General features: G+C 41.7%; 1 protein-coding gene across 1 annotated transcript in view; it reads left to right on the forward strand.

Annotated features, from left to right (window-relative positions):
• TEC (tec protein tyrosine kinase) overlaps positions 1-23,054 on the forward strand; it is a 93,230-nt gene extending 70,176 nt beyond the window's left edge. Inside the window, exons 11-18 of the mRNA XM_084626413.1 lie at positions 421-554; positions 2,690-2,764; positions 6,062-6,233; positions 6,391-6,607; positions 10,210-10,274; positions 15,119-15,237; positions 15,617-15,774; positions 21,395-23,054. Of these exons, the coding sequence (XP_084482539.1) occupies positions 421-554; positions 2,690-2,764; positions 6,062-6,233; positions 6,391-6,607; positions 10,210-10,274; positions 15,119-15,237; positions 15,617-15,774; positions 21,395-21,472 (1,018 nt within the window). The 3' untranslated portion in view covers positions 21,473-23,054. The remainder of the gene's footprint in view (positions 1-420; positions 555-2,689; positions 2,765-6,061; positions 6,234-6,390; positions 6,608-10,209; positions 10,275-15,118; positions 15,238-15,616; positions 15,775-21,394) is intronic.
• Positions 23,055-23,914: the final 860 nt, after the last annotated feature.

Below are 23,914 nucleotides of genomic sequence, written 5' to 3' on the forward strand. Positions count from 1 at the left end.
CAGAAGGGTCTCTGAGACACATTGTGCTTAAAAGCACTGCAGTGCCTCCAGGAGCTTCAGGGAGGGCAAGGAGAGCACAGCCAGTGATACCTTTGAAGTGGGTACACGTGCTTTAATCCCAAGGAACCAGTGATACTGAGCAATACATAGGGGTGAGCCCACTCATCACTGCTTCTTCTGGACACAGTACTGCCACTGTGGGTGCTAACTTTACACAGTCTTTGAGCTCCATGACCAAAGTGATTGTTTCCGGCTGCTGTATGGGGGGACAAAGCAGGTGGCCATTTGTTCTCTCTTATCCATCTGGCAGGGATAGATACAGTTTTATATGTATAGGTGATTTTATTTCCTATTTACCATGTACTTCTCTTCAGGATTCATTCCTAAAAATGCCATCATATTTTAATTCTTGTTTTTTAGAGAAGGTTCATCAGGAATAAGACACTACCATATAAAAGAAACAATGACATCACCAAAGCAGTACTATCTAGCAGAAAAACATCTTTTTAACACCATTCCAGAGATAATTGAGTATCATAAACATAATGCAGCAGGTAAATGCATCTGATTTTTCTGTCAAGTAAATAGAAGCAAATTGAATAGGAAGATGATGCGATCTTAACATAGGTTTCAGAGTAACAGCCGTGTTAGTCTGTATTCGCAAAAAGAAAAGGAGTACTTGTGGCACCTTAGAGACTAACCAATTTATTAGAGCATAAGCTTTCGTGAGCTACAGCTCACCTCATCTGAGGAAGTGAGCTGTAGCTCACGAAAGCTTATGCTCTAATAAATTGGTTAGTCTCTAAGGTGCCACAAGTACTCCTTTTCATCTTAACATAGTTTCTCTTCAGACCATAAATGCCCTTTAAAGGGACTATGGGACACTGCCTTTTACAAAATTTTCTGTTTATCGTGTCACTCGAAAATGTTTGTTAAAAAAATTATTCTTTCCAGTTCATGAATAACCTCTAAATTTTACACATTGAATAAACTCCTCATAATTAGGGAGTGTTCAGAACTATATAGTTGTTTCTTTTTACTGTACTCTCTTTTCATTAAATTTTGAATCCATCCAATATCTTTCATTAACTTACTACACAGTGGACTAGATCCCTGGCTAAGGTTTAGGAACAGACCGATAAGACAATGGAGGGGCTCCAAATGTGTTGTAAAGCTCACCTTTGCACTCCCCTGATCCTGACGCTGCTCTGTGCAATATTAGTACCCCAGAGTAACCTGAGGGCTTCAGCCAACACAAGGTACTAACAGATTCAAGGGTCTGAATAGGCAGCTGGGAATTGGTATATACATATCCCAGCAACACTGTCTATGCCAGCACTCAGGAAGGGGTGGTTTAGGAACCTGTACACCAGCCATATGGCACCAGATGATCCTGCTGGCACTGTGGTGATCCTGTAGCTGGTTATGCTAGCAGACAGAATCCACTGGCCATTTAGCGCACACTCCAGAATCTTGACCAGTGTACAGAAATTAAAACAATACAGTGATTTTCCCTCAAGTCCAGACAGTGGTTGATCCCATCTCAAAGGATGCTTACATCTGGCAAAGGATGCAAGATGCTTACATGAAATTTGAAGGGACCTGGGATCCCCTGAGAATTATCTGAGGAAGTTTGGTTATATTATTTGAATATAAATAATTCTAAAATAATAAATCTGGAAGCAAGATAAGTGCAAATTCCTCTCCTCCAAAACATAAAAATGATTCTTATTTATCATCATAATTTTAGTTCATTTTAAAAAAATTGACTTGGTTATTGTTCCCTCTATTTTATCCTTTATTCATTTAATGTCATTATCTTTTCCTAACCAGGTGTTAGGAGAATATTTAGTCAAAACGGAGTTTGAATAAAAGGGATTTTATGTGAGTGATTCCTGTTGTTATAAATGGGAGCTGCATGCACTACTCACCAAACATACTGATGAGACTATACCTTTCCAACTTAAGCTACAGTAGGTGCAGTCCCTCCTCAATAGCCAGTGGTGTTCAATTTATTAAGCTAATATTAAACATTCAAATTGATTTAAGAGTGTCCACATGCTAGATGCTAAATGTACATTATTTTAGCAATAAAAAATACAGAGAACTTGTAGGCCACATTTAAGAGTTCTTATTTTCAGAGGGGATGAATGCTGACAGATTCAATTTTTAAGAACATAAGAACGGCCATAATAGGTCACACCAAAGGTCCTAGCCCAGTATCCTGTCTTCCGACAGTGGCCAATGCCAGGTGCCTCGGAGGGAATGAACAGAACAGGTAATCATCAAGTGATCAAGACAAAGCGAAGATGTATACAATACATCAAGAATAAGTTCAATTCTTTTTTTTTCTAGAAGAAAGTACTGTCACTATATTCTCACTTTTATTTATTTATATATTCTATCCACCCACTTGCATTGACCTGTGACACAAAGTACCTTTTCTAGACTTGAAGAAGAGCTCTGTGTATGCTCAAAAGCTTGTCTCTTTCACCAACACAAGTTGGATTAATAAAAGATATTATCTCACCCACCTTGTCTCACTAATCCTGGGACCAACATGACTACAACTACTATATTCTCATGGTTATCCAGTATTATAATGCACAATAAAAATATGAGTGACTTGCTGCCTAACACTATTTTGGGGTAGACTATGTTCCATTTATAAATTTTCTCCAAATTTTAGGTCTTGTTACACGGTTGCGATACCCAGTGACTCCAAAGAAGAAGCCTGCACCAACTACTGCTGGGTTCAGCTACGGTAATAACACACCTTCATAAATATACACTAATTTCCTAGAAAGTGACATTGTGTAAATCTAAATTGACAAAATATATACTAAAAATGATGGAAATCTCTAATTTTATATTGTGACTGCCTGCATTAATGTTTTAAAGCCTCACAGGAAGAGTAGATATGGAATCCAGGTGTGTCAGTAAATGCAAGGACTACAGTGCTCCTGAAGAAAGTGGTAGGAGGGTCTGTTCCTCCACAAGAATTCATTGCCCCCCTCTATTGCCCCTAGGGATGCCTGGAGATCTGCATGGTTAGAGGGTCATGCCCTTTCCTCCTTTGCAGGCCCTCAAACTCTTTCTACTACTTAAATTTGGCCATCCCATATTTTGTTTTAGCTTTCCATGGGGTGGGATGGAGTAGAATGATCTGGCTCATACTTAGCACATCAGACATTGTGCATCTCTAGTTTATGATGCTTAGATGAATTGACAAAATTTTAGTTTAGAGCAGTTTGCTGATTCAAGTCTAATACAAGTGATAATTCAATGTCAATCTATATAATAGGAGTCCAGGATTGGCACTCTGTATCACTCTGAAGCCTGTTATGTCTTAGAGAGTCAGTCTGAAACAATGGAAGCAGCTACAAGCATGGTTGAGGGTTCTTTTTGTTCAGAAAACCATCAGGTTCAATCATCACTGGATTTTGCAGTCTGCTACCATCCAATTTTTAAGTTCTCAGTCACTTTAACTTTATGAATTCCACCAGTACATCTATGCAGAGCCATCCCGTCCATAGGACGGACCGGGACAATTGGCTCGGATCCCACACTTTGGGGGGCCCTCACACTTTGGGATGCAGGGTCCAGGGTGGCATAGGGGGATAGAGGGGGGCATGGCACCAGCAGCAGTGAGCAACCCAGCCCCAGCCTGCTCCACCCTGCCTGCTCTCGGCATCGCTTGTGGGAGGGGGTGGAAGCTGGAAAGAGGCGGGCCGGAGGCTTGGGGAAAGGGATGGAGTGGGGGCGGGGTTTGGGCCAGAGGGTGGCGGGGCTGTCCTGGGCCCTGCACCCCCCTAGGTATGGCCCTGCATCTATCCCATGCCAACCCTCTTAGACCATTGTGATGTCAGAGGTAACTCAATAGACCACCATCCTTACTCTACAACTAATTTGCATGCCTCAGTTTCATTGGTTGTATGAGGGAGATTGCACAAATGGTGGATTAAGGTCATAGAATTTAAGGCCAGAAGGGATCACCAGATCACCTACTCCGACCTCCTGTATATCACAGGTCACCACACCGCCCAGCACCCACACAATAATCCCTGAAATTAGAACAAGATATTACAGCCCTCAAGAGACTAAACTATGTGGATTACTTGGTCCAACTGCCACAGCTGTGTACCTAACTGCCACCTGCACAAATCAACACATCGCCCAGCACCACCCAAGAAATCAAAACAAGCATCCACACAACACAACCAGCATACACGATAAACCCAAACACACACAGCCCCTCTCTTCAGCACATACCCCTCATTCGCCACAAATCCACACAACTCTCCCAATGTAACACAACCCCCACACAAATCAATGCAGCCACCCACACAGCAACACAACCACTACACACAATAACCTCAGACACCACCCTGAAGCCTAGAATGTCTGTTTGAGTCAGTGTGAAGTGATGGAAACAGCTACAAGCATGGTTGAGAGTTCTTTTTGTTTAGAACGGATTTATGAAAAATAAACCCTGTCAAGCTAACGTGATCTTTTTTTGATGAGATTACAAGTTTGGTTGTACAAGGTAATAGTGTTGACATAATATACTTAGACTTCTGTAAGGTGTTTGACTTGGTACCACATGACATTTTGATTAATAAACTAGAACAGTATACAATTAACATGGCACACATTAAATGGATTAAAAACTGTCTGATAGGTCTGAAAATGTAACTTTAAATAGGGAATCATCATCAAGCTGCTTGGTTCCCAATGGGGTCCAACTTGGATCAATTCTTGGCTAATTAACATCTTTATCTATAACCTGGAAGAAAACACAAAATCATCACTGATAAAGTTTTCAGATGACACAAAAATTGAGCAAGTGGTAAATAATGAAGAGGACACTGATTCAGAATGAACTACATTGCTTGCTAAACTGGATGCAAGCAAACAGTATGCATTTTAAAAGTGCTAAATGTAACTGTATACCTCTAGGAACAAAGAGCATAGGCCAGGTTTACAGGATAGAGGACAGTGACTTTGAAAAAAATGCATGAGTTGTGGTAGATAATCAGGTGAATATAAGCTCCCAGTATGATGCTATGGCCAGAAGAGCTAGTGCAATCCTGGGATGCATAAAAAGGGGAATCTCAAATAGGAGTAGAGAGGTTATTTTACCTCTGGGTTTGGCACTGATGCTGGAACACTGTGTCCCGGTCTGATGCCCACAATTCAAGAAGGATGTTGATAAATTGTAGAGGGTTCAGAGAAGTGCCACAGGAATGGTTAGAGGATTAGAAAAATGTACCTTATAGTGACAGACTCAAGAGGTTCAATCTATTTAGTTTTACGAAGTTAAGATTAAGGAGTGACTTGATTATAGTCTATAAGTATCTCCCTGGGGATATGTATCTATATAGAAATATAAGTATCTACAATATTTAATAATGGGCTCTTTGATCTAGTAGAAAAAGACATAACATGATCCAATGGCTGGAAGTTGAAGCTAGACAAATTGAGACTGGAAATAAGGTGTACATTTTTAATGGTGAGAGTAATTAACCATTGGAACCATTTATCAAGGGTCACAGTGGATTCTCTATCACTGACCATTTTAAAGTCAAGATGAGATACTCTCTAGGGATTATTTTGGGGATGTTCTATGGCCTGTGCTATACAGGAGGTCAGGATAAATGATCACCGTGATCCATTCTGGCCTTAAAATCTATGAAAGAATATGACCAGGTTTAATCATCACTGGGATTCACAGTCTGTTACCGTCCAATTTGTAAGTTCTTGGCTTTTTTAAGCACACAACTTTATGAATGACACCCATGCAAGAGCATGAACTTTCGGTGACTAGTATTTAATTAATGGTTTAAAAAACAGAGTCTGATTTTGACCTCTGTTTTGGTTAAAATTTGTTGTAGGCTGTGGCTGTTTCACAATTTATGAGATACAAAGATTTTTAAAGTGGTTTTAAAGTACACCTAACTCTCAAAATTTACTAGTAGTATTTTCACACACTCCTCTGTCACTTTAGATCTAATATGTTCCCTATTATATTTTAACAGTCATTGTCTTTTCTTTCTTATAGAGAAATGGGAAATTAATCCATCAGAGTTGACCTTCATGAGAGAATTGGGGAGTGGTCTCTTCGGAGTGGTGCGCCTTGGCAAATGGAGGGCGCAATATAAAGTGGCCATCAAAGCAATCCGAGAAGGTGCAATGTATGAGGAGGACTTCATAGAAGAAGCTAAAGTAATGATGTGAGTTGCTATATAGTACTTAGCACTTATACCACAGGGCCCAGGTTTCTGGTACATATGCACTTCTTTATAAATAAAAAATTCTAGCCAGGTGAGATTTGTATAACTTCTTGGAGGGATGAAAGCTACAATAATGATATGTTTTAAATCTTTTCAGGAAGCTAACCCATCCTAAATTAGTCCAGCTCTATGGGGTCTGTACACAGCAGAAGCCTATTTACATAGTGACAGAGTTCATGGAACATGGGTGCCTACTGAATTACCTTCGACAAAAACGTGGACACTTTAATAAAGATACCCTGCTGACAATGTGCCAGGATGTATGTGAAGGGATGGAGTACTTGGAGAGAAACAGCTTTATCCACAGAGATCTGGTAATATCATATCAGCCTCTTTACTACATTTCTGATTTAGGCATTAATAGTTAAGGGTAAGAAACTGTTTCTATTCTAAACATATCTCTGTTTCAGTTACTCATAACTTTCTCAAAAATATATGCTATTGTTTAACTGGTTGTGTTAATATTAAGCAAAATCCACAAAATTGACCCATCTGGGACAGGGAGGAATGATTGAATCTGCATGGGCAGTGTATTAAAAACCTCCTAAGTGTTTTAATAAAATTATTATTGTCAATTCTGCACAGAAAATTATGCTTTCTAGTATATTAATTTCATTATTCAGAATTCTTACTAACCACAAAGTAATTTCTCCTGCTCATTTTATAATATGTCTGTCTCAGTAAGCAAATATATTTGCACTTAAAGAATTTATTTACATCTTTTCTGTTTCATCATTGACCTCGTGACTGATCTTAATGAAACATGTACCTTGGTGAGCAATGGGATGAGGTCTGGAAAGCTCTCTATATTAGTGTATCTTACACAGTGGTTCTAATAGGACACAGATTTAGATAACATGTAGGAGTCTAAGATAAGTAATATACTACTGTTCCTCTAAAACAGTGGCTCTCAGCCTTTCCAGACTACTGTACCCCTTTCAGGAGTCTGATTTGTCTTGCGTACCCCCAAGTTACACCTCACTTAAAACTACTTGCTTACAAAATCAGACATAAAAATACAGAAGTGTCACCACATTATTACTGAAAAATTGCTTACTTTCTAATTTTTACCATATCATTATAAAATTAATCAATTGGAATATAAATATTGTACTTGCATTTCAGTGCATAGTATATAGAACTGTATATACAAAGTTGTCTGTATGAAACTTTAGTTTGTACTGACTTTGCTAGTGCTTTTTATGTAGCCTGTTGTAAAACTACGCAAATATCTAGATGAGTTGATGTGCCCCCTGAAAAACCTCGGCATATCCCCAGGGTTACACGTGTAACCCATCTGCCTGTCAGAGTTGGCAGCAACAAGGGCCGGGTTCAGTATCTAGGGGTTCCGTTCCAATAACGCAATGCAAAACCGGCTCAAGCCCCCACCCAGTGACCTGGGACAAATATATACCACCCAACCGGGGCGCCTCTCACAAGCACAGAGTCCGAGTGTAGCAAAAGCCTTTTAATAACAGAGAGAGAAACAATGTGGCATTATGTTGGGGAAACACCACCAACAGGACTCATCACACAAACCATGAGCAAAAACCCACCCCAAACAAATTGCGCCATGTCCTTTCCCTTTGGTTCTTGAGTCCAGCAACCCAAAAGTCACCCAAAGTCCCAAAAGTCCAACAACCCAAAAGTCCCTGGTAAGTGCAGCCCCAGAGTTTGAAAGTTTATCTGCAGAGTTTTACCTCCCAGCCTGGGTGGAAATGGGGGTGTGTGTGTTAAAGAGTACCTTATGTGATCCAAAGCCAACTGCCCTGCCTCTCCGTGGGGCTCCGCTCCGCCAGCCGTCCCACAAGTTGCTCTGCTCCGCTAGCCGCTCTGCTCCATGAGCCATCCCGTGAGCCACTCCACCTATCCTGTAATATATCTTCAGACCCCCCCCCAACTTAACACAGCACTCAGTAACTTCAGCTCTTAGTAATTTTAGCTCTTTAGTGATTTCAGCTTGTAGTAGGGGAGCTTCAGTGCTGGTGCACCATTAGCCCAAAGTGAATTCAGCTCAGCATCCTGTAACAAGACTCCTAATAGAATCAAAATTAGCTCTGATATTCCACCATGGAGAGAGGAGAAGGTGCAATTGGTGTTTCAGGCCCTTACCAGGGGCTCATACCACCAGGTACTAATGCCTGTCCCCAGCCTCTTTCCATTCACTGGGAATTTGAACCCATGACTGTTGCCTAGCAAGTGCTGCTTAGTTGATGGCGAGTCCCTCCATCATAACAAAAGGCCAAGTACAGTTCCACTGTCCTTGATTCACATAATCAGGATAATAACAGTTTATTCTTTCTGCCTCTATAACAGAGAAACTGGGACTCCTACAGCAGCCAAAGTGACCATCTAGGCAGGGTGGGTGTGCCTATGCAAATGAGATCAGCCCCTGAAGTTCTTTTCCACAACTCGCCACCAGATGTCAGGAAGAGCTCATCCTGACTCTGCTTACACATGTACCCCTGGTTGAGAACCACTGCTCTAAAAAACTGTTGCATTTGAAACACTGCTTGCTTTAATAAAAGGGAGAATCAGATCATTAGAGTTGGTCTTCCTTTGTTGTATACTGTATGAATATGAATGACAGCTATACTAATGGTAATTTTCACTGGAGGCAACAAAATTATGTGTTTCTCAGAATGATGAACTTTGCTATATCATTAAGATATTAGGGTCTGATTCTCTTCTCACTTATACCCATAAATCAGGTGCAACACCACTGAAATGAGTTAGAACATGTGGCAAAAGAGACTAGGGCCTGAAAAGATTCTGATGCACTAGAAATGAACAAAATGCTAAACAGCAGGGGTCCTGATTGTGATCATCACACTGAGTTTATACCTATGTAATTCCATTGCTTCAGAGGAACTATTCCTGCTTTACACTGGTGTAAGGGAGAATAGATTCATAGATATTTAGGTCAGAAGGGACCATTATGATCATCTAGTCTGACCTCCTGCACAATGCAGGCCACAGAATTTCACCCACCACTCCTAAAAAAGACCTCACACCTATATCTGTGCTATTGAAGTCCTCAAATTGTAGTTTGAAGACCTCAAGGAGCAGAGAATCCTCCAGCAAGTGACCTGTGCCCCATGCTACAGAGGAAGGCGAAAAACCTCCAGGGCCTTCCAATCTGCCCTGGAGGAAAATTCCTTCCCGACCCCAAATATGGCGATCAGCTAAACCCTGAGCATATGGGCAAGATTCATCAGCCAGATACTACAGAAAATTCTTTCCCGGGTAACTTAGATCTTACCCCATCTAAAAACCCATCACAGGCCATTGGGCCTATTTACCATGAATATTTAATTACCAAAACCATGTTATCCCATCATACCATCTCCTCCATAAACTTATCGAGTTTAATCTTAAAGCAAGATAGATCTTTTGCCCCCACTACTTCCCTCGGAAGGCTATTCCAAAACTTCACTCCTCTGATGGTTAGAAACCTTCGTCTAATTTCTAATCTAATAGACTCAGCCCCCATAGTTTTAGTTAAATGAAGTAATAAAATAATAAAGAATATAAGCAGATAAATCATGTCACCCAGTAGGTGTCTAATTTCTGAGCAAATTCTGATTATTTATACTGGTGTAACTCCACTGACTTCGACTTTGATTTATGCTAGCATAAGTGAAAAGAGGATCAGGCACTACATAGAGAAAATGAACATGCAAATAATGCAAGCATTGTGTTTATTTTCTCACTATAAATTATGATTGGGCTTCACAACAACAGACCCAATTGTACAGTTATTATTCATGCAGAATTGCTATCAAATTCAATGTGAGTTTTCTCTGAATAGTGATTGCAGAATTTATCCCAATATACAATAAACAGAATTTCATCTAATCATGTTCTTATTTTGATTTTTCCTCATCATTAATATACATAATTATTCCCTTTGCAGGCTGCCAGAAACTGTTTAGTGAATGAGTCAGCAGTGGTGAAAGTGTCTGATTTTGGAATGACAAGGTATAGCCAAGTTGACATACTTATTTGCAATGGTTTTTGAATGGATTTGGCATAACATGTGTTCTTGCACTTGAGACATTACATCACTTTAAAATTACAGACAAAAGTGACATTTCTTTCTCCAGGTAACTAACTTCTCTTATTTCCAGTGGTTTGTAAATTTCTCCCTCTCAAAAACTTACTTATTTTGTGGTTGCAGTGTGATATTTTCTTACTTTTTAAAAAAATAGGAACAGCACTATGATGCAACTTGTTTTATGGTGCATTATTGTGACATGCAGTTTAGCACATCTTACATATAGATGGAGGAAGGAGTTGTAGCTTCCACCCTGCTCTGAACAGAATATACAGACTAGGCTCAACCCTTTGTTGTGCATCACTTATGGAGACTGGGCTTCTTAACAATGGGTATAATGGGACATAATTGGTTGTAAAGTGTTTTGAAATTCTTGAAGTATTGTTATTATGAGAACTCAGACACATTTGGACAATTAGGCTCTCTCTTCTTGCACTATCTCAAGGAATAAAGTTGGACAAAATTTGTTCATGAAAAAAAAAAAACAGAAAAAAAAAAGAAAACCTTCACATTTCTGGCTCCTGCCATTTTCCAAATCTTCTTATGATAGAAGATTCTCTAAACAGAATCTGAAAATTATGTTGATGATGCACAAAGCACAATAGAATCTAGTCTTCAGTAGATGTAGTCAGACTGGAGGGTTAGCAGTTGTAACACCTTATTTTTGCAAATAAAGAAAACAGGACACACTGGCCCCAGATAGCCTGGATCTGAGTAAACAGTGACGCAGGAATGCTGGGAGGCACAGTGCCACAGGGTGGTACAATTTCTCTTGGAGTTTCTTTACACTTCTTGCCAGCTCCACTGACGGGTCCCTGTGGGGGCACTATGAGGAAGCAATCTGAGAACAGGGACTTTGCAGTTTGACAACAACTGGCACTCTCAGTGTGCCTGGCTCCTTTCACCCTTCCCATCTACTCAACCTGTGCACCCACATGATATCTGAACACAAACTGTCCCATGAGCACCAGATCTCTGTTGAGTAAGAAATTGGCATTTTACAGCAGTGGTTCTCAAACTTTTGTAGTGGTGACCCCTTTCACACAGCAAGCCTCTGAGTGCAACCCCCCTTACAAATTAAAAAACACTTTAAAAATATTTAAACACTATTATAAATGCTGGAGGTGAAGTGGGGTTTGGGGTGGAGGCTGACAGCTTGCGACCCCCCAGGTCATAACCTCACGACCCCCTGAGGGGTCCTGACCCCCAGTTTGAGAACCCCTGACCTACAGTATGAAACTAATAACTACAAGGGAAGACTATGCAACAATGAGAAAAGTTAACAGAGGCATAAATAAAACCTTAGCACTATTACTGAAGTTATTTTCAAATATACTTTATGATAATAACAATCACTAACCACTAGGTGGCAACGTGAGCTCCTTGAAATAAATGGTTTCAGAGTGGTAGCCATGTTAGTCTGTATCAGCAAAAAAACCGAGTACTTGTGGCACCTTAGAGACGAACAATTTTATTTGGGCATAAGCTTTCGTGGGCTAAAACCCACTTCATCAGATGCATGCAGTGGGAAATACAGTAGGAAGATATATATACACATGAAAAACTGGGTGTTGCCATACCAACTGTAACGAGACCAATTGTTAGGATATAGATATTCAGGCCTGTCCATAAAGGCCAAACTCTAAGAATTTAGGTGTATTCTTATTACTTGGCTAGTTAGAGGTATGAAAGAAAGAATCAAAATCACTGTCTGCCAGTGTAAGGTCCTTCTCTTACTGTGACAGTCTGAGGCCCTGTTCTTAGGCTAAGGCCTTTGGCTAAGTAACAGAGGCAGCCATAAGCTGGGAAGCGACTGGTCACCTCCTCACATTCCAAACTAGTCACATTGAAATAAGGTGCTATTGGGCTGTTAGGAATACAATTCTGTGAGCTGTAGCTCACGAAAGGTTATGCTCAAATAAATTGGTTAGTCTCTAAGGTGCCACAAGTACTCCTTTTATTTTTGCAAATCCTGTCCTGATAATGTTCATTGCCTCCAGAGAAAGGGAAGTGCCTAGAAAATGTAAGAGGCAACTTAGTTTGATAGCATCCTGTCTGGCAAGAACTCACTTATCAATAGCTGGATGTGAAATCCTCACTTCTGTATTTGTCATTATAGTTCCCACTTTGCTATTGTTTGTCTGTATAATCTCTGTCTGGTTCTGTGATTGTTCCTGGCTGCTGTATAATTAATTTTGCTGGGTGTAAACTAATTAAGGTGGTGGGATGTAATTGGTTACATAATCATGTTACAATATGTTAGGATTGGTTAGTTAAATTTCAGTAAAATGATTGGTTAAGGTATAGCAAAGCAGAACTCAAGTTTTATTATATAGTCTGCAGTCAATCAGGAAGTGTGGGTGGGTGGGTGAAATGAGAACAGTGAATGGGGGTGGGGAAATTGGAATCATGTTTGACTAAGGGCAGGAATGGGAACAGGGACACAGGTGTAAGGCTCTGTAGTGTCAGAACTGGGAAGGGGGACACTAAGGAGGGAAGCTGGAATCATGCTCGCTGGAAGTTCATCCCAATAAACATTGAATTGTTTGCACCTTTGGACTTCAGGTATTGTTGCTCTCTGTTCATGCGAGAAGGACCAGGAAAGTAAGTGGGTGAAGGAATAAGCCCCCTAACACCAATTAATTAAGGTGGGCTCTTATCAGCAGAAGAAAAAAAAAACAAACCTTTTGTAGTGATAATCAGGATGGCCTATTTCAAACGGTTGACAAGAAGGTGTGAATAACAATAGGGGGGGAAATTAGCATGGGGAAATAGTTTTTACTTTGTGTAATGACCCATCCACTCCCAGCCTTTATTCAAGCCTAATTTAGTGGTGTCCAGTTTGCAAGTTAATTCCAATTCTTCAGTTTCTCATTGGAGTCTGTTTTTGAAGTTTTTTTTTGTTGGAGAATTGTGACTTTTAGGTCTGAAATTGAGTGACCAGGGAGGTTGAAGTGTTCTCTGACTGGTTTTTGAATGTTATAATTCTTGATGTCTGATTTACGTCCATTTATTCTTTTGTGTAGAGATTGTCCAGTTTGGCCAATGTACATGGCAGAGGGGCAATGTTGGCACATGATGGCATATATCACATTGGTAGATGTTCAGGTGAACGAGCCTCTTATGGTGTGGCTGATGTGATTAGGTCCTATGATGGTGTCCCTTGAATAGATATGTGGACAGAGTTGGCAACGGGCTTTGTTGCAAGGGTAGGTTCCTGGGTTAATGTTTTTGTTGTGTGGTATGTGGTTGCTGGTGAGTATTTGCTTCAGGTTGGGGGGCTGTCTGTAAGTGAGGACTGGCCTTTCTCCCAAGATCTATGAGAGTGAGAGATTGTCCTTCAGGATAGGTTGTAGATCCTTGATGATGCGCTGGAGAGGTTTAAGTTGGGGGCTGAAGGTGACGGCTAGTTGCGTTCTGTTACTTTTTGTTGGGCCTGTCCTGGAGTAGGTGACTTCTGGGTATTCTTCTGGCCCTGCCAATCGGTTTCTTCACTTCAGCAGGTGGGTAGTGTAGTTTTAAGAATGCTTGATAGAGATCTTGTAGGTATTTGTCTGTCTGAGGGGTTGGAGCAAATGCGGTTGTATCTTAGAGCTTGGCTGTAGACAATGGATCATGTGATGTGGTCTGGATGAAAGCTGAAGGCATGTAGGTAAGTATAGTGGTCAGTAGGTTTCCGGCATAGGATGATGTTTATGTGGCCATCACTTATTAGCACTGTAGTGTCCAGGAGGTGGATCTCTTGTGTGGACTGGTCCACGCTGAGGTTGATGGTGGGATGGAAATTGTTGAAATCATGGTGGAATTCCTCAAGGGCTTCTTTTCCATGGGTCCAGATGATGAAGATGTCATCAATGTAGCGCAAGTAGAGTAGGGGCTTTAGGGGACGAGAGCTGAGGAAGCATTGTTCTAAGTCAGCCAAAAAATGTTGGCATACTGTGGGGCCATGTGGGTACCATAGCAGTGCCACTGACTTGAAGGTGTATATAGCAGCACTGCTATGGTACATCAGCCACACCTAAGAGGCTCGTTCACCTGAACATCTACCAATGTGATATATGCCATCATGTGCCAGCAATGCCCCTCTGCCATGTACATTGGCCAAACTGGACAATCTCTACTCAAAAGAATAAATGGACGTAAATCAGACATCAAGAATTATAACATTCAAAAACCAGTCGGAGAACACTTCAACCTCCCTGGTCACTCAATTTCACACCTAAAAGTCACAATTCTCCAACAAAAAAAACTTCAAAAACAGACTCCAACGAGAAACTGAAGAATTGGAATTAATTTGCAAACTGAACACCATTAAATTAGGCTTGAATAAAGGCTGGGCGTGGATGGGTCATTACACCAAGTAAAAACTATTTCCCCATGCTAATTTTCCCCCTCCTACTGTTACTCACACCTTCTTGTGAACTGTTTGACATGGGCCATCCTGATTATTACTACAAAAGGTTTTTTTTCCCTCCTGCTGATAACAGCCCACCTTAATTAATTGGTCTCGTTACAGTTGGTATGGCAACGCCCATTTTTTCATGTTCTCTGTGTATTTATATCTCTGTGTGTTTTCTGTGTATATATTTTCCTACTGTATGTTCCACTGCATGCATCCAGTGAAGTGGGTTTTAGCCCACAAAAGCTTATGCCCAAATAAATTTGTTAATCTCCAAGGTGCCACAAATACTCCTTGTTTTTTTATTAAATAAATGGTGATTTCAGAAACGGAATCAGACTGGAAATATCACATGCTTTTGTTTCTTAGGTATGTCCTTGATGACCAGTACACAAGCTCTTCAGGTGCTAAATTTCCTGTAAAGTGGTGTCCCCCAGAGGTTTTTAATTATAGCCGATTCAGCAGCAAATCAGATGTCTGGTCATTTGGTAAGACACTCTTTAGCAATTAAATAAGAAAATTATTTTTTTCAATTCACCAATAAGCAATTAGTGTCCAGTTGTTCAAGGAGAATCTAAACCTCCTAGGAGATGCTCAGTGAAGTCATTGGTCCTGATCCTTCTCTCATTTGCCCCAGTTTTCCACTGATGTAATTCCATTGAAGTCTGTGGAGTTACTTCTTATTTACACAGATGTTAGGTGAATTAGGCCCATTGGGTAGTTAGGGGACTGAGCTTTTTCAGGATAGGGCCCTTACTGACCACACTTACCATTCAAAAAACAAATCCACAGTTAGTGGCATACATGTATTTCAAAGTAGTATTTGTTAATTTACTTGACAATCTATTCATGCCTTTCATTTTCCAGGTGTTCTAATGTGGGAAGTATTTACTGAAGGTAAAATGCCCTTTGAGAAAAACACAAATTATGAAGTAGTAACTATGGTTAGCCAAGGACAGCGTCTTTATCGGCCAAAATTAGCTACCAAGAATGTGTATGAAGTGATGGTGATGTGCTGGCATGAGGTACATTTCTTTTTCTGTCCTTTCTTTACCACCCAAAAGCTGAGTTTTGTTACCAAACCTAATTACCAGTGTAAAATTCTGATTGCATTTTATTCAAAACCACCCTGCTTAACCATGAATTAGCCTTGAGGATCCCTCCTTGTATTCTTTCCTCCAGAGGAACTCAAAGTGGAGAGAGTAGTGTCTTGGTGAATCAGAATAGGCAGGGCATTCTGTGCATACAGGCACTATGGAAAGAAACACGGAGAAAGGTGTGTGTGTGTGTGGGGGGGAAAATGAACAAGGCAGGGAAGCTGCTATTGTTGATAGGTTTCAGAGTAACAGCCATGTTAGTCTGTCTTTGCAAAAAGAAAAGGAGTACTTGTGGCACCTTAGAGACTAACCAATTTATTTGAGCATGAGCTTTCGTGAGCTACAGCTCACTTCATCAGATGCATACCGTGGAAACTGCAGTAGACATTATATACACACAGAGACCATGAAACAATACCCCCTCCCACCCCACTGTCCTGCTGGTAATAGCTTATCTAAAGTGATCATCAAGTTGGGCCATTTCCAGCACAAATCCAGGTTTTCTCACCCTCCGCCCCCCCACCACACACAAACTCACTCTCCTGCTGGTAATAGCCCATCCAAAGTGACCACTCTCTTCACAATGTGTATGATAATCAAGGTGGGCCATTTCCTGCACAAATCCAGGTTCTCTCACCCCCTCACCCCCTCCAAAAACCACACACACAAACTCACTCTCCTGCTGGTAATAGCTCATCCAAAGTGACCACTCTCCCTAAAATATGCATGGTAATCAAGGTGGGTCATTTCCAGCACAGATCCAGGCTCTCTCACCCCCCCCCCCCCCCCGCACCTCCCCGGAACACACACACACATAAACTCACTCTCCTGCTGGCAATAGCTCATCCAAACTGACCCCTCTCCAAGTTTAAATCCAAATTTAACCAGAATGTCTGGCGGGGGAGGAAAAAGCAAGGGGAAATAGGCTACGTTGCATAATGACTTAGAGACTGGGAGTGGCTATTTAAGCCTAAATTAATAGTATCCAATTTGCAAATGAATTCCAATTCAGCAGTTTCTCGCTGGAGTCTGGATTTGAAGTTTTTTTTGTTGTAAGATAGTGACCTTCATGTCAGTGATTGCGTGACCAGAGAGATTGAAGTGTTCTCCGACTGGTTTATGAATGTTATAATTCTTGACATCTGATTTGTGTCCATTTATTCTTTTACGTAGAGACTGTCCAGTTTGACCAATGTAAATGGCAGAGGGGCATTGCTGGCACATGATGGCATATATCACATTGGTGGATGTGCAGGTGAACGAGCCTCTGATAGTGTGGCTGATGTTATTAGGCCCTGTGATGGTGTCCCCTGAATAGATATGTGGGCACAGTTGGCAACAGGCTTTGTTGCAAGGATAGGTTCCTGGGCTAGTGGTTCTGTTGTGTGGTATGTGGTTGTTGGTGAGTATTTGCTTCAGGTTGCGGGGCTGTCTGTAGGCAAGGACTGGCCTGTCTCCCAAGATTTGAGAGAGTGTTGGGTCATCCTTCAGGATAGGTTGTAGATCCTTAATAATGCGTTGGAGGGGTTTTAGTTGGGGGCTGAAGGTGACGGCCAGTGGCGTTCTGTTATTTTCTTTGTTAGGCCTGTCCTGTAGTAGGTGACTTCTGGGAACTCTTCTGGCTCTATCAATCTGTTTCTTCACTTCCGCAGGTGGGTATTGTAGTTGTAAGAAAGCTTGACAGAGATCTTGTAGGTGTTTGTCTCTGTCTGAGGGGTTGGAGCAAATGCGGTTGTATCGCAGAGCTTGGCTGTAGACGATGGATCGTGTGGTGTGGTCAGGGTGAAAGCTGGAGGCATGTAGGTAGGAATAGCGGTCAGTAGGTTTCCGGTATAGGGTGGTGTTTATGTGACCATTGTTTATTAGCACTGTAGTGTCCAGGAAGTGGATCTCGTGTGGATTGGACCAGGCTGAGGTTGATGGTGGGATGGAAATTGTTGAAATCATAGTGGAATTCCTCAAGGGCTTGTTTTCCATGGGTCCAGATGATGAAGATGTCATTAATATAGCACAAGTAGAGTAGGGGCTTTAGGGGACGAGAGCTGAGGAAGCGTTGTTCTAGAAACTGCTGAATTGGAATTCATTTGCAAATTGGATACTATTAATTTAGGCTTAAATAGAGACTGGGAGTGGCTAAGTCATTATGCAAGGTAGCCTATTTCCCCTTGCTTTTTCCTACCTCCCCGCCCCCCAGACGTTCTGGTTAAACTTGGATAGTGGTCAGTTTGGATGAGCTATTGCCAGCAGGAGAGTGAGTTTATGTGTGTGTGTGTTCTGGGGGGGGCGGGGGGGGTGAGAAAGCCTGGATCTGTGCTGGAAATGACCCACCTTGATTACCATGCATATTTTAGGGAGAGTGGTCACTTTGGATGAGCTATTACCAGCAGGAGAGTGAGTTTGTGTGTGTGGTTTTTGGAGGGGGGTGAGGGGGTGAGAGAACCTGGATTTGTGCAGGAAATGGCCCACCTTGATTATCATACACATTGTGAAGAGAGTGGTCACTTTGGATGGGCTATTACCAGCAGGAGAGTGAGTTTGTGTGTGGTGGGGGGGCGGAGGGTGAGAAAACCTGGATTTGTGCTGGAAATGGCCCAACTTAATGATCACTTTAGATAAGCTATTACCAGCAGGACAGTGGGGTGGGAGGGGGTATTGTTTCATGGTCTCTGTGTGTATATAATGTCTACTGCAGTTTCCACGGTATGCATCCGATGAAGTGAGCTGTAGCTCACGAAAGCTCATGCTCAAATAAATTGGTTAGTCTCTAAGGTGCCACAAGTACTCCTTTTCTTTTTGCTATTGTTGATGGATCAGCAGGGGCAGAACGTAATAAGAAATGAGATGAGAAATCTAGGCCAGGTTGGAACTTTGTTTATTCTTGAAGGTGAGTCTTAAAATTTGAAGAGTGTCAAAGGAGGAGCCAATGGAAGAAGACTAAGACAGGGAGAGATCAAATAGGGAATAAGAATAAGATGGTTTTAGTGGCCATGAGTTACATGGAGGATGGAGAGATGGGTATTGGAGTGACCACATAGGAGCACTTTGAAATAAAGAAGGTGGTTAGATGCCCAGAGGTTGTTACACAGGTAGGGAAATAAAAAGAAAAAAGTGATGAGAAAAAACATTAACATACAGTTATTAACAGAGAGCAGAACTACTAAAAGGTGAAAACAGGTCAATAAGGGTACCAATGAGAATAGAGAGAAAAGTAGGAAGAAATGACAAACAGCAGCAAAATTAAATGTTGTAGTTCAAAAGATATGATGTTCCACAAAGAGCGGTTGAAGGCACTAAAGCCATATGTTGGGATTTTCTGCATCAACTGATCACACACATTCCTGAAATCGCCCCACCCATGCAAACTGAAAACTTTCTTTCATTGACTATGGGCCCCATCCTGCTCCCACTGAAATCCATATGAATTTTGCCATTGATTTCACTGAAACCAGGACTGGGCCCTGTGACTTGGTAACTTTTAGTATTATTCCAATGACTTTCTGACACAGTTTGTCTCACTCAACTTTTCATGTTTATTTCTTAGGGGAAAAGATCTCTTTTGCTTTATAATTGATCGAGAGCAGCGACAGGAAAAGACCAAAGGGGAAACATCTGTGAAATCAGCAGAGCGTCAGTGTCAGGAATTAAATAAAAACAGGCAGCTGGTAAAAGTTACAAAATCCATACACAAATGCAAAAAGCATAAAAGCAAAAATAGTTGAACTAGAATGCCTCACAGAAGAGGAGGACCTTGATGTATCAGGCATTACAGAAACATGGTCAAATGACAAAAATCAATGGGATACTGTAATACCTGGCTATAAATAAGGCTGCAAGTCTGTCAAGGAGGTCACGGAAGTCATAGATTCTGTGACTTTTCATGACCGCCATGACTTCTGCAGCAGCTGGTGCTGGCTCAGGGCTGCTCAAGCCAGGCAGTCCCTGTCCCAGCAGCAGCAGTTTGGGTGTGTGGGAGGGGGTTCAGGGCTAGGGTAGGGGGTTGGGGAGTGCATGGGGGGCGCTTAACTGGGGTGGGGAACTCCCCAGCTCCCACTGGCATGGCCCCCCTGCAGCTCCTAGGCAGCAGAGGGGTGGGGGGTGGGGGTCTCCACACCATGCACTGCCCACACCCACAGGCCCTGCCCCCGCTGCTCGCATTGGCTTCAGTTCCCGGCCAATGGGATCTGCGGCAGCTGGCGCTTGTGGCGGGAGCAGTGGATTCCCTGTCCTGGCCCCTGCCTCCACCAGCTAGGAGCTGCAGGGATGGGGAACCAGGTAGGAAGCCCCAGCCAGCCCCCCATAATCTCCCACAGCACCAGGAGGGGTCCTGGGCTGCGTGCCACGGCCTGGCTTCCTCCTCCCCCAGTACTAGCAGGCGTCCTGGACCATCCCTGCCAGAGCACCTGCTGCCCCCTGCCCAAGTTTTAGTCAGGGCGGCATTTTTAGTAAAAGTCATGGACAGGTCACAGGCACCTGAATTTTTGTTTATGGCCCGTGACCTGTCCATGACTTTTACTAAAAATACCCATGACTAAAACATAGCCTTAGCTATAAACTATATAGACAGACAAGCAACGTTGAAGTGGTGAGGGTGTAGTGCTGAATCCAAAATATTCCATAGAATCCAATGAGAGGACCATGCAGTTGAATCTATGGATACAAATCCCAAGCTGTAAGAATATAAATATATTAGTATGCCTATACTAACAATCTCCAGATCAAGAAAGGGATATTGAGTGCATAACATTGAAAGAGATCAGAGGCAGCAACATCGAACAAAATGCTTTTGAATAACAACTAGCCAAAAGGTATTTTAAAAAATGACAAGACATTCTTTAAGCATATCAGAGTCAGGAAGCCTGATAGAGAATCAGTCGATTTGCTGGGTATAAAATAATGCATGGTATAAAAAAGGTAGATCAAGATCTTCTGTTTTTGCTGTCTAATAACACTAGAACAAGGGGACCCTCAATGAAAATAAAAGGTGGTAAATTCAAAACCGATATAAGGAAATACTTTTTCACACAATATATAATTAAACGTGGAACTCATTGACACATGACGTTGTTGAGGCCAAGAATTTTTCCATTCAAAAATGGATTGGATATTTATAGTGATAACAAGAGTTACAATAGCTAAGGCTAACAAATATTAGAAGGGATGTTAAATTTCACACTGCAGAGTTTAGGCCAATCTCTAAAGGATTTAGAAGGAGGGGCAAATTCTCACTTCTGCCTAATGAGAGGCTTCTGGCACCTTCCTCTGAAGCATCTAGTGCTTTTAGATTAATAAGAAATAGAATAGTATACAACATCATTTTATGGCTTTACCGGGTCTGAGATGTCCTAGCAATACTTTAGGTTAATAGAAATTTACCTGTCACGTTTCTTTCTGCTACCTCTCATCTGCTTAAATTTAACGGCATTTTTATCTTTTTGCACATAAAGTTTTCCTGCTATTTTATTTTGTAAACATTATAGCTTCAGCAAAATAAAATCTTTCTGATGTGACTTTAGTAACTGACAGTACAACAAAGCATTTTAATTCCTAGAAACCTGAGGGACGCCCTACATTTGAAGATTTGCTGCATATAATTGATGAGATAGTGGAGAGTGAAGATGCTTTCTGAAGAAGAGGAACAGAGGCACAAGAATGCTATAGTACAGCAAAGAATCAACATTCAAGAGACATAGCATTGTTCTTTAAGAGCATGATCCTGCAAACTTCTGAGTGTTGCTGAATGAAGTGTGGAGAGCCTAAGCATTAACACTTACCATTTTCTCAGCAGTCATGCGGAGTAAGTTCCACGTAATATAAAGAAACATGCACAATATATTCACCAACATGAGCTGTGCGTGCAGCCCCATTCAGAGAAGCCCCCCCCGCCTGCGCTTTCTGCTCAAGGCCCTGCCCCCACCCAATGCCTTGTTCTCACCGACCGGCTGGTCGACCTGGCTAGTGCCCAGAACAGTCCTGTGCCTGGGCTGGCCTGCTGGCACCTGGAGCAGTCTGGAGGAGCCCTGAACCCTGGCTGGCTGGTCGGGGCCGAGCCCTGAGCCCGGGCCTCCCAGAGGAGCTCTGAGCCCCACCACAGCCCAGTCCCAGGGCTGCGGCAGGGAGCATTAGCAGAGGATTGGGGCAGCTTAGCCTCCGTGACACACTGCCCATGCCTGTGCCCTCTCTGAAGAGTTACCCTGGGGTTAGTAAAAAATTGGGATTAATGCATGGAGCAAATTATAGGACACAGCAAAAGTGCAGACACTTAAGTGCAATCCAGTAAATGCAAATGATGTATGTAGTTTCTATGTTTATGAGTTTCATTTATTCTTGCTGCCAGACAGTAGTAGGAGCTGCTTGTGTACGTAAGAGTTTTGCTTAAAAACTAAAAGCAAAGTCATTTGGTGAGGGCCACCTACTCCCATAGGAATGCTTCCAAAGGTTCTCCTGAAATATTTATTTGTCACAGCCTGTTGATTAATGCTTTATGCCAGTGATGAGCAACCTGCAGGCACATGCTGGCCGCCATTTCCCGCAGCTCCCATTGGCTGGGAATGGCGAACTGCGGCCACTGGGAGCTGCGGACAGCTGTGCAACTGTAAACAAACAAACAGTCTGGCGGTCCGCCAGCAGATTATTCTGATGGGCCGCATGCAGCCCATAGGCTGCAAGTTTCCCACCACTGCTTTAGGCCATATACTGGGGCCAGTATTCTTGCTATGTCATTAATCTGTTTTACCCACTCCCCTCATCTTACTTCTCTCATCTGTGTGTAACAAAGCACCATGGTCATCAGCCTAGACCAGTGGCTCAAGTGCAGCACTCAAAGCCCTCACTGTAGGATTGAGCCCTAATTTATTTTATGCCAGGAAGTGTTTCTTGGGAATTTTTCACCCAGAGAGCATCTGGGGCCAGTCCTGAGGCCAATCATAGCGATAAACAACATGCACAATACATCACAGCTGACTTTCAGTGGACTATAGCACATTGAATTTGATTAACTGTTAAGTAATTTATATACTAAATGTACTATAATTGTATACTGTACACATTTATTTATGAAATGTAAGTGTTTTGTTCCTGAAAATGTTAAAGAATAACAAGTTGCTCTATATTATATGTTACACATACAATGTGACATATGGCATCTGTGGATGAAAGAAAACATACTATGAATTAGATTTTCTATCATTCTGTCCTTGGTTATTTGTGAAATAAGCTTTATAGTCTTAATAGCAAATGTTATACTACAGTATGTATATAATAAACCAAATGTTAATTGTTTGGAAACTTGAACAACAGTTTGTCATTGATTTGTTGTAGGATAATGATTTCTGGCCAAACATATTGCTGGTATAACTGTTGACATCCATGAAGTTACGTCAGGGATGTACAGGACTGAACATATTGAGATATGTATGTTAATTTACTTACAGCAAGACTCAGTATCAGAGGATATATACAGATGGTACATACAGCCCAGAGCCACATTATGAAATATTACATATTTAGACATTTTATTTGAATAAAAGTAAGGATTACAGCAGATGTACAGCTGATATGGTTTGTGGGACATGGTTTACAAAAGCATGATGCGTCTGATCATGCAAAATGCTGAGGGCTGCTATATAGGGTTGAGCTCCTTTAACCCTCACCAAAGGTCCCCATATGCAAATTATATGTAATATGCATACAAGGTGATAAATTGGTGGGGATTATTAATTAAGGCCTAATGCAGCAGTCCTTCCTATTGAAGTTACTGAGAGTTTTCCATGTAGAACAACAGTATGGTCAATTACATTTCAAACCAAGTCGTTACAGGGGAAGTTGGTAGTGAACCCCGTACTTAGGTTGCCTCACACTTACCTTATAAAAAGATTCTTGCAATGGGTTTCTTGTGTTTTTTTTTTTTAAGTCTAGCCCCCCCTGTTGTTTGCTGAGGGCCTTTACATTTGTTAGGGAGAAAGTCTTTGGACTAGAGAGGAGGCTTTTCTTTATCCCATGAAATTCCATTCAGGTTTAACAGAGTTGTGAACTGTTGAAAAACTTCTCTTGTTACCATTGCTCAGAAAAA

This window comes from Lepidochelys olivacea (assembly GCF_965140295.1).
Source record: "Lepidochelys olivacea isolate rLepOli2 genome assembly, chromosome: 4".
In the NCBI taxonomy this organism is placed as follows: domain Eukaryota; kingdom Metazoa; phylum Chordata; order Testudines; family Cheloniidae; genus Lepidochelys; species Lepidochelys olivacea.